Source organism: Pistacia vera, unplaced genomic scaffold (assembly GCF_008641045.1).
Source record: "Pistacia vera cultivar Batoury unplaced genomic scaffold, PisVer_v2 Contig146, whole genome shotgun sequence".
Taxonomy (NCBI): domain Eukaryota; kingdom Viridiplantae; phylum Streptophyta; class Magnoliopsida; order Sapindales; family Anacardiaceae; genus Pistacia; species Pistacia vera.
The window spans coordinates 1254100-1269261 of record NW_022195532.1 but is presented as its reverse complement, the minus strand read 5'-3'; the positions used below and the strand labels follow the sequence as shown (position 1 = coordinate 1269261).

Below are 15162 nucleotides of genomic sequence, written 5' to 3'. Positions count from 1 at the left end.
GAATATTCAACTATAAATATAGAACAAGTATATATGAAGTGTTTCCCTCTTCTTCAAAGTCAAAGTCTGAAGCGTCACTTTTTCAGAGACTAATAACAAATTAATGTAACATGAACCGTCTTCTTGGTGAGGATGCTTCAGTGCTACTCCACTAAACAGTGTTCTTGATCACCAAATTTATTAACAACCATATCCTCAATAACAACTCCAAGTTCCACTCTCTCTTGTCTGCGCTATAAATACCATTACCCGTTCGTGTGGTTCCACAGGTTATAAGTATCTAGTTAACAAAACCACAAAAGCTATAATTTGCAACATCTTCAGCTATGGCAGCCATTTTCACTGTCATATTTGCCCTTCTCATGTTTCAAAGTTCTTCTCCTGTAACTGCACTTAACATCAACTACTATGATCACAATTGCCCCCGGCTCGAGACCACAGTAACCAATGCCGTCAAGGAAGCAATGAAGAATGACAAAACAGTTCCAGCTGCACTGCTTCGAATGCACTTCCATGATTGCTTTATCAGAGTAACCCTTATAATTAATTAATTAAATCTTGCTAAACATTCGGTTTACACAACATGCATGCATAAATTTTTATATTAAAAAGGTTATGATTTACGTAGCATTTTTTTTTTGAAAGGGTTGCGATGGTTCAGTGTTGCTGAACTCAAAGGGGAAGAAAACTGCAGAGAAAGATGGGCCTCCTAACATTTCATTGCACGCATTCTATGTAATTGACAACGCAAAGAAAGCGGTGGAAGCATTGTGCCCTGGCGTGGTTTCTTGTGCTGATATCTTGGCTCTAGCTGCTCGAGATGCAGTAGCTCTGGTTAGTTATGAACCGATAACTGTGTTCAATTATTTAATAATATCAACCATTTAAGGGTTTCGTGAGGTAGCTTTAACTGCTACATTATCCATGTCTAATTAATTTAACATGTATAGCCATTGACTTTTCGTTTGTTTATGCATGAGCTAGTCTGGAGGTCCCCCTTGGGATGTTCCAAAAGGGAGAAAAGATGGTAGAATTTCAAAGGCTACTGATACTAGACAGTTGCCAGCTCCCATCTTTAACATATCTCAACTTCAGCAAAGCTTCTCCCAGAGAGGTCTCTCCATGGAAGATCTCGTGGCTCTCTCAGGTTAAACTCTTTAACTAACCAATCATCTCATGACTGCATATTCAGCTAGCATTGATTAACTTAATTACAGCAATTAAATTCGTTACTGAAAGTGAGTTAAATAATCACCATATTTTATTTTTCTTTTTACGTAGGTGGCCATACCCTCGGGTTTTCTCATTGCTCATCCTTTCAAAACAGAATCCACAATTTTAATGCCATCTTAGACATCGACCCATCGATGAACCCATCTTTTGCCGCCAGTTTAAGAAGCGTATGTCCCGCACACAACAAGGTAAAAAGTGCAGGTACCTCATTAGATTCCTCGGTGACTGTATTTGACAACGCATACTACAAACTACTTCTTCAGGGGAAGAGTATTTTCTCTTCGGATCAAGCTCTACTCACTACCCCAAAGACTAAAGCTTTGGTTTCCAAGTTCGCCAGTTCCAAAACAGCCTTTGAAAAGGCTTTCGTGCAGTCCATGATCAAAATGAGTAGCATCACTGGTGGACAAGAGATCAGGCTCGATTGTAGAGTTGTTAATTAAATTAAGTGATCACTATTGTAGCCAAGTTACGGTGTTGTTCTCAGTGAGCAAGGCCGTTCGTCAAATTTTTTAGAAAAAAATTCTATGATGTCAAATTTAGGTTTTTTGATTGATAAAAGCAGTTCGGGTAATGTTATATTTGGATTTGTAATCATGTGATTGTTTAATCTAGTGGGAAATAACTACTTTTATTTGGTTGCTCCTTAAAGGCTCGGATTTCGGATAGTATTGTTAAGAAGCATCTCAAGGTCCAATTGAAATGCCTATCAGGCTATCAGCTGTGCTTTAATCTAAAGCCAAATCCAACTAGGTCCGGGTTGATTCTAGGCCCAAGTTGAAAACCATTTTTCCTGGGACCTAAAAATGATTCTGATCGCCAGATTTGGCTAACAACACAATGAGTAATATTAAATTTACAACCCAATTTTACGATCTTCTCTCACAACCTCCGACATGATCACTCATCATTGGTTAATTCATATATAGACAGACGAGAGCTATTTTACGAGCTAACCAATGACAAACTATCACGTTGGGGGTTGTGAGAGAAGATTATGAGATTGAGTTGTAGACCTGATATTACTTAACAATAATATCTTCATTAACAATCCAATTAACTCCATCCTCTCTTGTCTACTCTATAAATACCACTGCCCTTTTGGGTGATTTCACATTTTAATTATATGTAATCAGCAACAAAGATTTATAATTTCTCAAGTATAGATCACTATGGCAGCCATTGTTACTCTGATATGTGCCCTTCTCATGTTTCAAATTTCTACTTCTGTAAGTGAACTTAACCTCAACTACTATGATCAAACATGCCCTCGGCTAGAGCCCTTGGTTGCCAATGCTGTCAAGAAAACAACAAAGAAAGGCAAAACAGCTCCAGCTGCTACTTCGATTGCACTTCCATTATTGCTTTATCAGAGTAACCATTTTTCATCTAATTAACCAACATCATTTTACATAAAAAATGCATTTTCAAATGTAATTACCGATTATGGATTTGTTTAATTTCTTCAAAAGGCTGAGATGCTTCTGTGTTGTTGAATTCAAAGGGAAAGAATAAAGCAGAAAAAGATTGGCCTCCTAACAAATCCTTTGCGTGCATTTTATGTCGTTGACAACGCAAAGAAAGCGGTGGAAGCTCAATGCCCTGGCGTGGTCTCTTGTGCTGATATCTTGTCTCTAGCTGCTCGGGATGCTGTTGTTTTGGTTAGTAAATTTTATGAACACAACCACTTATATTATTATTAATATTAATTTAGCTTTGTTTAAATACTGTATATGGTCCGGAGTTCCATTTGGAATGTGCTAAAAGGGAGAAAAGATGGTAGAATTTCAAGACCTAGTGATACCAAATATTTGCCAGGTTACACACCTATAACATTTCTCAGCTTCAGAAAAGCTTCTCCCAGAGAGGGGTCTCCATGCAGGATCTCGTGGTTCTCTCAGGTCAAACTCTTATAAATTTTGATTGCCTTAATCATCCGTCATTACTGTGATACTGGTATGTAAACCCCACCAATACGTCTAAGAATAAAATAATCTTTTCCTTTTTATGTGTTAAATTAACTATCATGCACATGCCTTAGGGGTAAAGCGGTAAAAGAATGATGAAATTTTGTTAGCTTGACAAGAGGATTAAGGAGTAATTAAAAGACAATTGTTAAGGGCAAAAAAGAAAATAATGTTATAGGACATTAAATGCAAAAGACAAAAGTCACATGAATAATTCTTTAGCCAAAAAAAAGAAAAAAAAAAAAAAAAGATATTAGATGGTATGGGTCGGCCAACATATGTCTTCTACCACTTTTCTTTATCTTCTTCAAGTTTTCTATAATCTTCCATAATTTTCTTCACTACTCCATTAAAATTTCAAATCTCTTAGTTGCAATCTATCAAGTGTCTTATATTTCTTCCTTTATTAAGTATATTAGGAAGTAAAGTTCAACTTCTTATCTTATATAAATATTGTGTATTTCAAGTTATTGAAGTTTCCTTATAATTTATGTTAGAAAAAGGGTTAATTGGAGATAAGGAGGAGGAAATTTGCAAAGGGGTGTGGTTTCTTGACATAAGGTAAGGGAAACCTCTATTTAATAGGAAATAAGAATTAGGTTTCTAGGTTTATTATTAGGAAATCTTAATTCTTGTCACACAATAGCAATTGAGTTTGGTTTGATGCTATAATTGATGAATTTATATGTGAATTGTAAAAACATTGAAGTTTGATGACAATCAATAAAAGTAGTTGCGACATGAGTTTTTAACATATTATAAGGGAGGTTCTTATTGATCTTTTAACATGTTTTCACATAGGAGAATGGTTAGGAAAGGTTAGAGAGTAAGTGGAGGTAAATAGGTAAGGAAAAACCCTAAAATAGGCATATTACCATGGTTGCCTTGTCACAGCCATGACCTTTTAAGTAATTTTTGGGTATCTTACCGATTGAATTGAGTTGAGATCTAAACATAAAAGTTGTAGTCCTGTCTCTAAGCTTTAAAACTTGGAGAGGGCTGTTGCATGATAATTGCAGCATGTCATTAGCTTTGGTGGACTAACTCTTTTATTTTTGATATATAGGTGGCCACTGGCCATACCCTTGGCCTTGGGTTCGCTCACTACTCGTCCTTTGACAATAGAATCCACCATTTTAATGCCACCTTTGACGTCGACCCATCAATGAACCCATCGTTTGCAGCCAGTTTAAGATGCGTATTTCCCGTGCATAACAAGGTGACAAATGCTGGTGCCGCATTAGATTCCACACCCACTGTATTTGACAACGCATACTACAAAACAAACAATTCTCAAGGGGAAGATTATTTTCTCTTCTGATCAAGCTCTAAATCTAATCACCAGCCCACAGACTAAAGCTTTGGTTTCCAAGTTTGCCCGTTCCAAAAATGCCTTTGAAAGTGCTTAAACCCAAACCTTAAGCCCAAATTGAAATGGCCCAATATGCCTGTGGACTTTAATCGGGGTTGATTGCAGGTCCGGAAATCCAAATAGCGCAGTTAAGAGCCGCAGAGAGGCGAGTACATTGATGATTGAAATTTGAAAGACTGAGAAAGACGCCTTTATTTGAATATTGTACGGACTAGCGACTCTGATTACTTCAGTTTAGATTTCAATGAGCGATCACGGCGTCAGCCAAACAAACGATTCAGAAACGGAAGAAAAACAAGTAGAAGTAGGAGAAAAAGAAGAAGATGAAGAGGAGGAGTTGCGTAAGCTTCTGGTCCCTAACGTACACGATCTTCCTCTCACTCCTCCCTCCGCCGTTGATTTCAACTTCGTCACCTACTTTGCTCCAGGTTCTTTCCTTGATTAATTACTTAATTAATTAATTGCATTAATAGAAAATCATTATCTAAACACCTAAGCAATTTAGTATTTACTTACAACTGTTTTTTTTTTTTAATTATTATTTTGAATAGATTTTATAAAACCAGGACATGATCAGTACGTTTACCGCCATGCGAATGGGTGAGATTTTGTGTTTTAATTTAATTTTGATTTGCGAAGTGTCTGCATTTGGTAATCTAATTTTTGGCATTTATTTTTTTAATGCAAAGTTTGTGCGTAATCGGTTTGGCTCCGACGCATGTGGCTTTTAAGGATGAAGGTGGAATCACCGCCGTTGATTTCAATGTTGGCAAGTCTGATCGCAGTAACTTTAAGGTCACCGGGAAGCGAAAGAAGGTATTGATTTTTTTCTATCGTCTCGATAGTGTAGCTCTGAGTTGAACTTTGTAATTTACCAATTTAGATGAATTCTTGACCAAAATTTAATGTTTTTGTTTTATATGTAGAATGCCCAACACTTTGAGTCGAACACTGCTTTATGTAAAGTTTGCACCAATAACGAGTCTTATATTGTGAGGTAAAGTTACTTGTACTGATGTCTTATTAATTGTGGGTGCTTAGTTGTTTGTTCTTCTGTTGTTAGCGTTAATTGAAAACCAAAAGTTTTGCCGGCGTTTTGCAGGTGTTGTGTTAAAGGCTCGCTATTGGAAGTGAATGATAGATTGATTAAACAGCCGGGATTGCTCAATTCATCGGTGAGAATAACTTACAAATAGTTGTTGTTTGAGTAGATGATGCAAAATTGTGCAAGTGGGGATTGTGCTATTTGGTGATTGCAATAGTAATACACTATTGACTTCTCAACCACTTGTTATCTTCTAACTCGTCACTATCCTGTTATTACATTGTAGTTTATAAGCCATCTTCTCTTTTGGATAGCTCTTGTTTATAAGACAGACAAAAATCCCGAACTTAACAGTGACTAGCCTAGGAGAAGCCTAAAGTAGTTACTTGTTTTTTTTTCTGATAAATTTGTTAGCAGAAAAGAAATTCAGTTAGGAATAATGGATAATTATTCATTCAATCTTGTTATCGAATTGTAAATGGCAACAAATTATTAGTACGGATTTTTCAAGAAATGTTGGTTGTGAGGAGTGAAGTTGACAATTTAATATCCTCTTCCATTCATAAGCTTTTATCAGTTATTTGTAACTTACTACACTGCTGTCAAGCATAATGGGTAGGCATGCCAACTTTATGAGGTTAAGTTAGTTGCCTATTGTCTATTTGGCAACAGGGCTGGTTCTGTTATTGTGGTGGAAGGAGTCTTAGTTGAAACTTGTGTTTTTTATTTGCTAGAGCAAACTTTGTCCATATGGTGATTATCTGTCCATGATATATGAGAGTTACCACTTATCACTAACATGTAGTTGATGTGATTTTAATTGGAAATGCAATTATCAATTTAGTCACCTTTATTGTGATGTGTCAGATGCAGTCTTGTACTTGAATAGCTTCAACTTTGTGATTAACTATGGTCATTCTTGCAACACCTAATTGCTGTGACTATATGTACTCTAGTTTTCAGTTGTTGTATTGAAGAGATAAGTATGCTGCTGCATTTATTAGTGCCCTAGTTTTCTGTGATTCCCATTCATCTATGAATTTCTTGACTAAATTCCAGGCTGATAGAGAAGGATACATTGCAATAATCATGCCAAAACCAGCAGATTGGATGAAGATCAAGAGCTCACTCATTGTTAAGCATTGAAGAATACAAGAAAATGAGAGAAGCTAACTAAATTATTGGAACATCCGAAGAAAAACAAGATATTCATCCTCACGAAGTGTTTGCATTTCAGATCCCCCAGCATCAGTTATTTCATGAGCCTTCCCAGGCAGAACTAGCAACTTATAACAGGGTTGATGATAATTATTTTGTTAACATCTTCTAATCTCGTTTGTGAGGATGATTTGTATTGTGCCATTTGTATGTTATGCTAAATTATCTATTTTTCCCAGGCCATGATTAAGATATCATGGTCAAACTAACTTATATTTTTTAATCTTAATTCTTAGCAAGCAGCAGTCATTGATTTTAGATTCTTAATATAAACTGCATTCTTTAATCAGTACTCATGATTAAGTGATTAATAGCTACTCTGGTAAAAAAGATTGGTTCGTATTATGCACCAAATTTTTGGGTTATTAAAGCTCTTTGTGAAGCTCTAATTGGCATACAGTTCAATTGAATCAGATTGGCATTCAATTGGCTTTAGGAAACGGAGAAAAGGGGTAGAGTGCAGAAGGAAGAAAAGTTAAAGACGTTCAGTTCAGCAAAGGAATCTTAAGCCCAGAAAAAAAAAGGATCCACTTCTGGGCAAAAACCCATTTAAATAAAACAGCAAAAAATTAGCAAAAGATCGCAGACTAAATATTTTCGCAGTTATAAACGTGCATCATAAGTTACAGAGAAAAATTAAATTAATAATAGGCAAAAAGATACATAATTTGCTTATAATTTTATTGTTTTATATCTCCAGAGTTTTTGGCATGAATTAGTAAAAGAATAAAAGAAGTTCGGATATATACAGCTTAGTCTGTTGCAAAGTAATACTCAATCCTTGTATACAATACAGTCACTGTCACCATCTTCATGAGAATTTTATTACATCTTCAGAAACAAACTGACCAAGGTCATCACGTGTTATGCTGAGGCACCATGATCTCTTGTAGAACAAGCCTTCTTGATCTGTTTATGGTGAGAAAGCATAAGTAAATGTGTTCTTCAAGCTCGTTTAACTGGTCCAGAAATTTAGACTGATTGATTTGAAATTCTTTCACAACCTCCTTCAATATTTCAGGTTTGCCAATCCTGACACACATCTTAGCAATGGCTTCGCAGTGTTCTACCTCATCATGTAAGCTCTTCACCATCCGACTCATTGTATTAAAATCATTGATCAATATAAAAACCCCTTTTGCCGCAACATCAAGCTGCGCAGCGAGTCTTTCGAGCAAGCTTGTCTTAAAACGTCGATGAACCAACATGGTTTTTCTCTTGATTAAAACTAAACAACCAGCCACAAGCCCAGGTGCTGCCACAACGCCAACCATGCTATGGAGTAGAAAAACCAGCATCCCAATTGTTAGTGCACTATGAAGAATTACCAGACTGTAGCCTCCTACTTTTTTGAAAAGTTTATTACATATTGCTCTCCTTCTAATCTTCTTGCCTTTTGATGTCAAACTACTCAGCAACATAATGTTGCTATGATGATAATCGCGGAAATGCACTTGGCCGAAGATTGATAATGGGTTTTTAAGCGAGGCAACTGCAGAAAGTTGTCTAAATATAACTGAACAATCATTCAACTTTTTGGTTAGTTTGATGACCCTTTGGATTTTTTGGTAATTAGCTCGAGTTTGATGGACGCTTCGGAGGAGTAATTCACAAATATCGTAGGCTTCTAGGCTAGCTTCAAAGTAATCGATGAGAAGGTGATGGAAGCGCAAGCTCTTTATCATGTTCATTAGGGTTTCTTGTTGCGGTTCCAGCAGATAATCAGACAGTTTTACATATAAAGAAAGAGAAGACGATCTATCAATGCTTCTTCTTCTTCCCAACTGGCCTTGAGCTTTGCTCCACATTTCCACGTATGACTTTGTTCTGAATGCTTCCGTGTATTCTTCATCGACGTTTAACTTGCTGCTCAAGCTATTGAGACGCTCCTTGTGCGATTTGCCTGAGACCAGAAAACAAACATCTGAAAATCGAATAAATTATTCATGACAAATTAACAAAACATACCTAACAAATCACTCGATATAAGTGTATATATTTGACCAAATTAATAAGAATCTGTTGAATTAAGGTACATGTTTATGACTATAGAAAATAATTAATAGATAAACCTATGACCATGAAGAAACTAACCCATCACAGATCTTTTCCAGTATTCACCCAAAATAAGAAAAAAAAAAAAAATTAAAAATTGATAGCAAAAAGTTGATGAAGAAGATGAATAGACAAGAGACATACAAGAAACTCACCTGTCTTCCTCCTAAACAAGGATCTTAATTTGGTCCACATAGTTTTTCCCATCTGATATGATCCAAATGGAAGCTCGATCTTTAATGTTCTTGAACTAATTTAAGTTAGAAAGAAAATAAGATTAAGCTGCTTTAAGTTGTATATATATATAGAAGGTTTAGGCTTGAAGAGATAATTAATTAATGAGCAAAAGTGGAAAGATAACAGACTCTCGGAAAGTTAGCACCAGCAGAGTTTATTATAGCTTTTTGCACACGATAGCCTCCCTCACACGGTGTGTTCTTCTACTTTTAATGCATTTAGACAAGGCTTTATAGTAGAAACAGTTTATACATAAATGTTATAAACATTTATGGTGTATAATGAAGTTTCTCATACGCTATCCATTCCTAATTTTCATTTCCATTTTCGGTGGAGTATACATTAAAGCCGACCGTGCGTTAACTAACATTGACGCGGTTTCGGTTCTTTCAACTAAACCTAATCTTGAACCGGGACTGTTGACGTTTGCGTACAGATTATATTATAACCAACGGGATGTGGGAAATTAATGCGATTGAAAGTACTTGCTTGTCTCCAGAATATCCGAAACGCTCCATGTAACCGTGTAAATTTTACCAATTATCATGAAACCTGCAGGGTTGCTTTTGAATCCAAAATTAGCCCCTTCTAATCCTTGATATCTTTGCTTTCACTCTTGGATTTCCGCATAGAAACACAGCACAGAAACGGGTTTTAGTTTAAATAAGAAAACATGGAGTTGCCACGTATTTTTAACTAGTTGAGCTGGGTTGGGTCCTACTTAATTAGATTATAGAGAATATAATAAACAGAAAGCAATGGGAGTTTTGTCTTTATTAAGATGTCTAGGATAGTAAGGCAATGAACGCAGCTTAATTAAGCTTTACAGACTTGAGCCATCCATTTCCTAGGCATAAGTGATCAAACCAAAGTAAACAAACAAGAAGAGCATGAAACAGGTAACAGATCAGCCAAGCAAGCTTAGCTTCTACAGGTTTGATGAGTCTCCAGCAATGTCGATTACAAAGCGGTATCTGACATCATTTCTTGCAAGGCGTTCAAGGGCTTCGTTAATTTGGTCTGGTTTTACCACCTCAATGTTGCATGTGATGTTGTACTTGCCACACAGATCCATCATCTCCTGTGTCTCTTTCATTCCCCCTATTATGCTACCCTTCACAGTTCTCTTGCCTGCGAGTGAATAAGCAACACTCTTGCTTAATTCAATATATTTCTTGTAAACAGTGACTCCTAATTAACAGTGCAAATTTTAAGAAATGAGAAAGGTTTAATAGGGAGTGACTTACCAAATATCAAGGGAAAAGCAGGAAGTTCGATGGGCTGGTCAGGTGCACCCACCAGCGATAGTGTTCCATTCACCTTGAGTAATTCTAAGATAGGCCCAAGAGAGTGCTTCGCTGCTACTGTGTCCAATATAAAATCCAGGGTTCTCGTGCCTGCCTGTCACCCACATTGAGCCAACAGTTATCAGGTAACATTATTTATACTTAGCAGTTAGTTTTTGCCGGGAAGTTAAAGTCTCGAAGACAGATTCCTAGGCCCCCTTCTAATTTATATATAATTTTGAATGTGTTTGTGTGTGCTGTCTAGTGAATAAAATAGACAAGACATTTTCTCTTATGGTACGTTTTGTCATAAAACAATAATAAACACCTAAAACATTTTTCATAATGTTTTCTCCCTTAAAGAAGAGTCCTAGCAAGGCCATATTTATAAAGATAATTAGCAAATTAACCTTCATTTGTTCATCATTAGTGCTGACGATGAAGTCATCTGCACCCAAAACCTCTCTGGCCTCTTTTTCCTTTGAGGGAGATGTGCTGATGACTGTTACATGATGACCAAATGCCTTCCCAAATTTGATTGCCACGTGCCCAAGTCCCCCTAGACCGACTACTCCTATCTTTTTTCCTGGTGACTCGATCAAATTGTTGTCTTTCAAAGGGGTGAACACTGTTATTCCCGCGCACAACAGCGGCGCTACGGCAGCCATTGACAAATTCTCCGGCAGGTGAACCACGAACCTTCATGTCAAATTCCACAACAAAAGTTAAAAAGCAAAAGGCACGAATTACTGGACTGACTTGCATTTGCATATAAAATATAACATATCTGCAATCGGATCCATACATTTGATTCTACAAATGTGATATCTTTTAAAATACAAATTATTGTTTGTTTGACGCATATGGGTGTTTGCATCCATCCATGACTAATTTAAATTATACACCTAAATTCTAGGAAATTTCTGAACGGTTTCTGGCCTTTGAGGAATATTCAACAAATTTTATTTCTGGGGTCAGTCAACCATCAGCTGATAATGCATGTTGCGTAATGGCTTTTGCTACATCTATATGCAATCGGTGGTCCAAATATCCTAATTGCTTTTTATTTTTTTTTCCGAAACGATAATTGGCATCAATATAATTAAATTAAAAATATTCTTATTTTCCACGAAGAAAAAAATGCTGATTGGAAGAGGGGGGTTGATAATGCAGCCATTTTTAACATGAAAACTCTAGCAATATTGGTAGGCCCTAGTTTTCAGATAAATAAGTTATAAAATGACCATTTTATGTTGAAAAAGATACTGGTTTATTACTGTAATCATGAAAGTGACTTTTTTTTTTTTTTTGGTTAAATAAGGAAGTCATGAATTAATGCGGGAGAGGTATATGTGAGGATTAGATTAAGTCCAATAATAGAAGGTTACCTGTGATCTGCGACCAGCATTTCAGAGTAGCCACCATAAGTTATACTGCCATCCCAAAAGATGCCATTATACACGAATTGGAGCTTATCACAGTAGTTCTCTTGCGAGCTTTTGCAAAACTCACACTTCAAACAAGATGCTGCCAGGCATCCAACCCCCACCTTATCTCCTATCTTGAAATTCTTTACATTGCTTCCAACCTTTGTAACCATCCCAGTAATTTCATGTCTGCAGGAGACAACTCAATCCGCTATTAACGATCTAAACTAAAGAAAAGAATGGTTTTGAGTTAGGTAGCTTGTAGATTATTACCCAGGAACAACAGGATACATGGTGATTCCCCAGTCGTCTCTCACATGATGGAGATCCGTGTGGCAGATCCCACAATAAAGAATCTTTATGGTCACATCGTCGACGCCGTTCTCTCTGGTTATTACAAATAAAAACTCACGTTATACAAGAATTAAAACTGAAGTTTTGATACATATATGTGATGTTATTATACCTTCGCTTGATTATGTGAGGGGTAATCTTGCCGGACGGATCATGAGCTGCCCAGCAAGCGACCGTCTGGGTGTGGTTTGGAGTTGTTTGAGCCATTAAAAAAGAGACACGGCTGGTTGAGAATGATAAAAGCCAGAAGAGTTAATAACCTTGGAAAGATGAAGGGGACGGGTTTCTGTCGCTCTCATAATTTAAGATAGCGAACAACTTCCAAACTAAAAAAATCAGAATATTCAAGGCTCCGTTTGGCACATCATTTTTATCCATATTTCCCTCTTATTTTGGTTTTGTTGTTCGAGAAATATATTTTATATTATTTTAATTAATTTTAGACCCCTTAAATTTATTAATTTTATTAAATACCCTTAAAAAATAAATTAAAAATTAAAAAAACATCCCTATCCATCCATACTTACCAGATTCTGACAACCACTATCGGTGATAGTGGAAATCTATCACAACGACCTACAAACGATCGAAACTGACCTGTAATTCATCGATCTAGCCTTTTTTGGCTAGATCCACAATAAATTTGGCTAGAAAATACAAACTGACAGCCAAAAAAATGGCCATCGTTAACCGACAACGACGGCCATATCTTTGGTCGTCGCTGACTACTAAATCTAGACTTTTCCAACCATATCCATGGTGGATCTGGTTAGAAAATGCCATATCGATGCCTTACCTGCTAGATCCGACCAGTCTGCGTCGTAATGCTATTTTCCGGCGGTGTGACCGAAATCTGGCACTGTGGGTGGGTGGGGGTGTTTTTGTCATTTTATAAAATTTTTATATATTAGAGTGTTTAGTTAAATTAGCAAACCTAAGGGGTTTTTTTTGTAAATTTTTAAATTTTATCTCGTAATACTCCTCTATTCAACTACCCGATATTATTCCTAAAATTTTATCTAAAATAATAAAACAAACGGACCCTAAATGTCCAGACATGAAAAGCTTTTGCTATTACTCCGAAGATTCATTAGACGGCCTTGGAACCACTTGGTGCCTTGCTTGCAAACAACACCACGTGATTAGCGACCCTCCCAAACTGTTGTATTAGCTGACCCAAATATCATATGCTTATTAAACGATCCAACAAATATGGGTCCATGTTTTTAGAGTGGTTTGAACCCTGAGTGTATTGCTCAATAGATCTTGAATCTGAATCTTTACAACTACTAATAAAGGATAATCATTAAAGGTTTATCTGATCATTAATTTTAAAGCTCTGAGAAATTAGTTGAAATACGTATAAATTAGCTCGAACATCTTTGAATTAAAAAAAAAAAAAACCGTGAGATCAGGTAAGCTTGCTAAAGGCGCTGCCAAGTAAACAATGAAACTGCTTATTAACCTTCTATTTAAGAAAATTCTAGTTATGCTGAAGTTAACAAAGAGTGAGTGGAAAGGCTTATATCCAGAGCCCAACATATTTGGATTTTCTAGAAAATATTGAATGAGAACTATTGACCAACTTCAGACTCTTAAATTGGGCTCAGCACAACTTGACAGTTAGGTTCTTGCTTATATAATTAAAAACTTCCAAATGTGATTACTTTAATCTCTAAAATTTGATTTTTGATTTAGAATTTAGATAAAACTTCTAATCTAATTCAAGTCCTAGATAATATCAAATTAAAAAATTTATTTATATTTAGAGGGTGTTTGGATATATTTTATTATAAGGGATATTATATGAACAGAATAAAAAATCACCTTGCAGATTTCTGTGAATGTTTAAAAATAAATTATTGAATAATAGATTTGGTAAGGAGGATAAATTGGTGAGTATGTTATTTATATTATTAAATTCTCCTCTTTTTTAAATATTGATATAATAATAAATTTTATTAATAATTTTTTTAACTCCTACTTTTCAAATTTAGCAAAAACACTTTAGCAATCAAAAACGTTTTAAACTTAACAAAAACACCCCAAGCCACTGTTAGTAGCCAGCCACCACCGTCAACAGTCGTCAATAGTGCCACAGATCTAGTTGTGACGCCGATATTGCCATAGATCTGACCATGGTTGTTTCAAGGCCAAAGATGTGTTTGAAACAGCCACAAATTTAGCCTTGAAATGGCCAGGTCTTTGGCAATGAAACGCCGATTGTTTCACAGCCATAGATCTAGCCTTGAAATGGCCAGGTCTTTGGCAGTGAAACGGCAGCCGTTTCACGGCCAAAGACCTGGCCATTTCAAGGCCAGATTTTTGGCTATTTCACGGCCACAATCTGTGATCCATAGTCGAAAAAGGTCTCATCGGCGCACGATCGACCATATACGGCCAATCGTATGCCATTATGACGACTTTTGACAGCCTTCAGCAGCGGTCCACAATGACTGGCAGTGGTAGCTAGTTTTGAGTACAATGACATTTCTGTAAATAATGAAAATAACAACGACAATGTCGTCCAAAAAATTTAAAAAGTGAAGACAAAAAGATGTACATGAGTGAATTGAGTGTTTTGTAAATTTTAACTAATATAACGTTAATTTGGATCAAATGCTCAACTGTTTAGGGGTAATATGGGAAATAAAATTATATTACCTTGGGTAAGTTTTAATAAAAACCACCTAGGGTATTAAGATTTTTGACAATTTACCCTTCAAATGTCACTATTTGTCATAAAATATTTTAAGAATATTTTTTTACAAACCAATCAAACATCATCATCTACTCAATTTAAAAAATATTAGTTCGGATATCTAATATTAGTCTCGTCCAGTCGTCCCCTTGAAGATAAAATAATGTAAAATAAATGGTATGTCTTTCAATTTCCTCACTATTTGTTATCTTGATTTTTGCCATGACCCTTTAAAGCAATTGCGTCATGTGTTACGTCAACTTTTAC

General features: G+C 36.0%; 4 protein-coding genes and 1 pseudogene across 5 annotated transcripts; 3 read left to right on the top strand and 2 right to left on the bottom strand.

Annotated features, from left to right (window-relative positions):
- Positions 1–282: 282 nt before the first annotated feature.
- LOC116123924 (peroxidase 64-like) lies at positions 283–1699 on the top strand. The gene is made up of 4 exons (XM_031409663.1): positions 283–530; positions 646–834; positions 985–1147; positions 1282–1699. The coding sequence occupies exons 1-4, from the start codon at positions 327–329 to the stop codon at positions 1674–1676; spliced, it is 951 nt and encodes a 316-aa protein (XP_031265523.1). The 5' UTR covers positions 283–326; the 3' UTR covers positions 1677–1699.
- A 706-nt stretch (positions 1700–2405) lies between these two features.
- LOC116123905 lies at positions 2406–4662 on the top strand (annotated as a pseudogene).
- A 55-nt stretch (positions 4663–4717) lies between these two features.
- On the top strand, positions 4718–7077 carry LOC116123906 (protein Abitram). Its single transcript, XM_031409644.1, is given in 7 exon segments — positions 4718–5000; positions 5124–5172; positions 5262–5388; positions 5499–5569; positions 5675–5747; positions 6677–6754; positions 6756–7077. Coding segments are annotated over 7 exon segments (621 nt in total). The 5' UTR covers positions 4718–4816; the 3' UTR covers positions 6795–7077.
- A 436-nt stretch (positions 7078–7513) lies between these two features.
- Positions 7514–9348, bottom strand: LOC116123922 (UPF0496 protein At1g20180). Of its 2 annotated transcripts, none has more exons than XM_031409659.1 (2): positions 9046–9348; positions 7514–8759 (listed from the first exon to the last, which is right to left on the bottom strand). In XM_031409659.1, the coding sequence occupies exons 1-2, from the start codon at positions 9095–9097 to the stop codon at positions 7693–7695; spliced, it is 1119 nt and encodes a 372-aa protein (XP_031265519.1). In that variant the 5' UTR covers positions 9098–9348; the 3' UTR covers positions 7514–7692. The 2 variants fall into 2 exon arrangements, with proteins under 2 accessions (XP_031265519.1, XP_031265520.1); XM_031409660.1 differs by having other exon boundaries at positions 7514–8738.
- Positions 9349–9869: 521 nt separating this feature from the next.
- LOC116123914 (probable cinnamyl alcohol dehydrogenase 6) lies at positions 9870–12505 on the bottom strand. The gene is made up of 6 exons (XM_031409651.1): positions 12307–12505; positions 12114–12227; positions 11802–12029; positions 10824–11112; positions 10375–10528; positions 9870–10258 (listed from the first exon to the last, which is right to left on the bottom strand). Exons 1-6 carry the CDS (start codon positions 12399–12401, stop codon positions 10056–10058), a joined length of 1083 nt encoding a protein of 360 aa, XP_031265511.1. The 5' UTR covers positions 12402–12505; the 3' UTR covers positions 9870–10055.
- Between the last annotated feature and the right edge of the window lie 2657 nt (positions 12506–15162).

Coding starts and splice junctions, on each gene's coding strand:
- LOC116123914 (XM_031409651.1), bottom strand. CDS start 12,401: ATGGCTCAAACAACTCCAAACCACACCCAGACGGTCGCTTGCTGGGCA. Junction 12,228..12,306: donor CCTCACATAATCAAGCGAAG/GTATAATAACAT, acceptor TGTAATAACCAG/AGAGAACGGCGTCGACGATG. Junction 12,030..12,113: donor ATGTATCCTGTTGTTCCTGG/GTAATAATCTAC, acceptor TGTCTCCTGCAG/ACATGAAATTACTGGGATGG.
- LOC116123924 (XM_031409663.1), top strand. CDS start 327: ATGGCAGCCATTTTCACTGTCATATTTGCCCTTCTCATGTTTCAAAGT. Junction 835..984: donor CTCGAGATGCAGTAGCTCTG/GTTAGTTATGAA, acceptor TGCATGAGCTAG/TCTGGAGGTCCCCCTTGGGA. Junction 1,148..1,281: donor AGATCTCGTGGCTCTCTCAG/GTTAAACTCTTT, acceptor CTTTTTACGTAG/GTGGCCATACCCTCGGGTTT.
- LOC116123922 (XM_031409659.1), bottom strand. CDS start 9,097: ATGGGAAAAACTATGTGGACCAAATTAAGATCCTTGTTTAGGAGGAAG. Junction 8,760..9,045: donor CTTGTTTAGGAGGAAGACAG/GTGAGTTTCTTG, acceptor TTCGATTTTCAG/ATGTTTGTTTTCTGGTCTCA.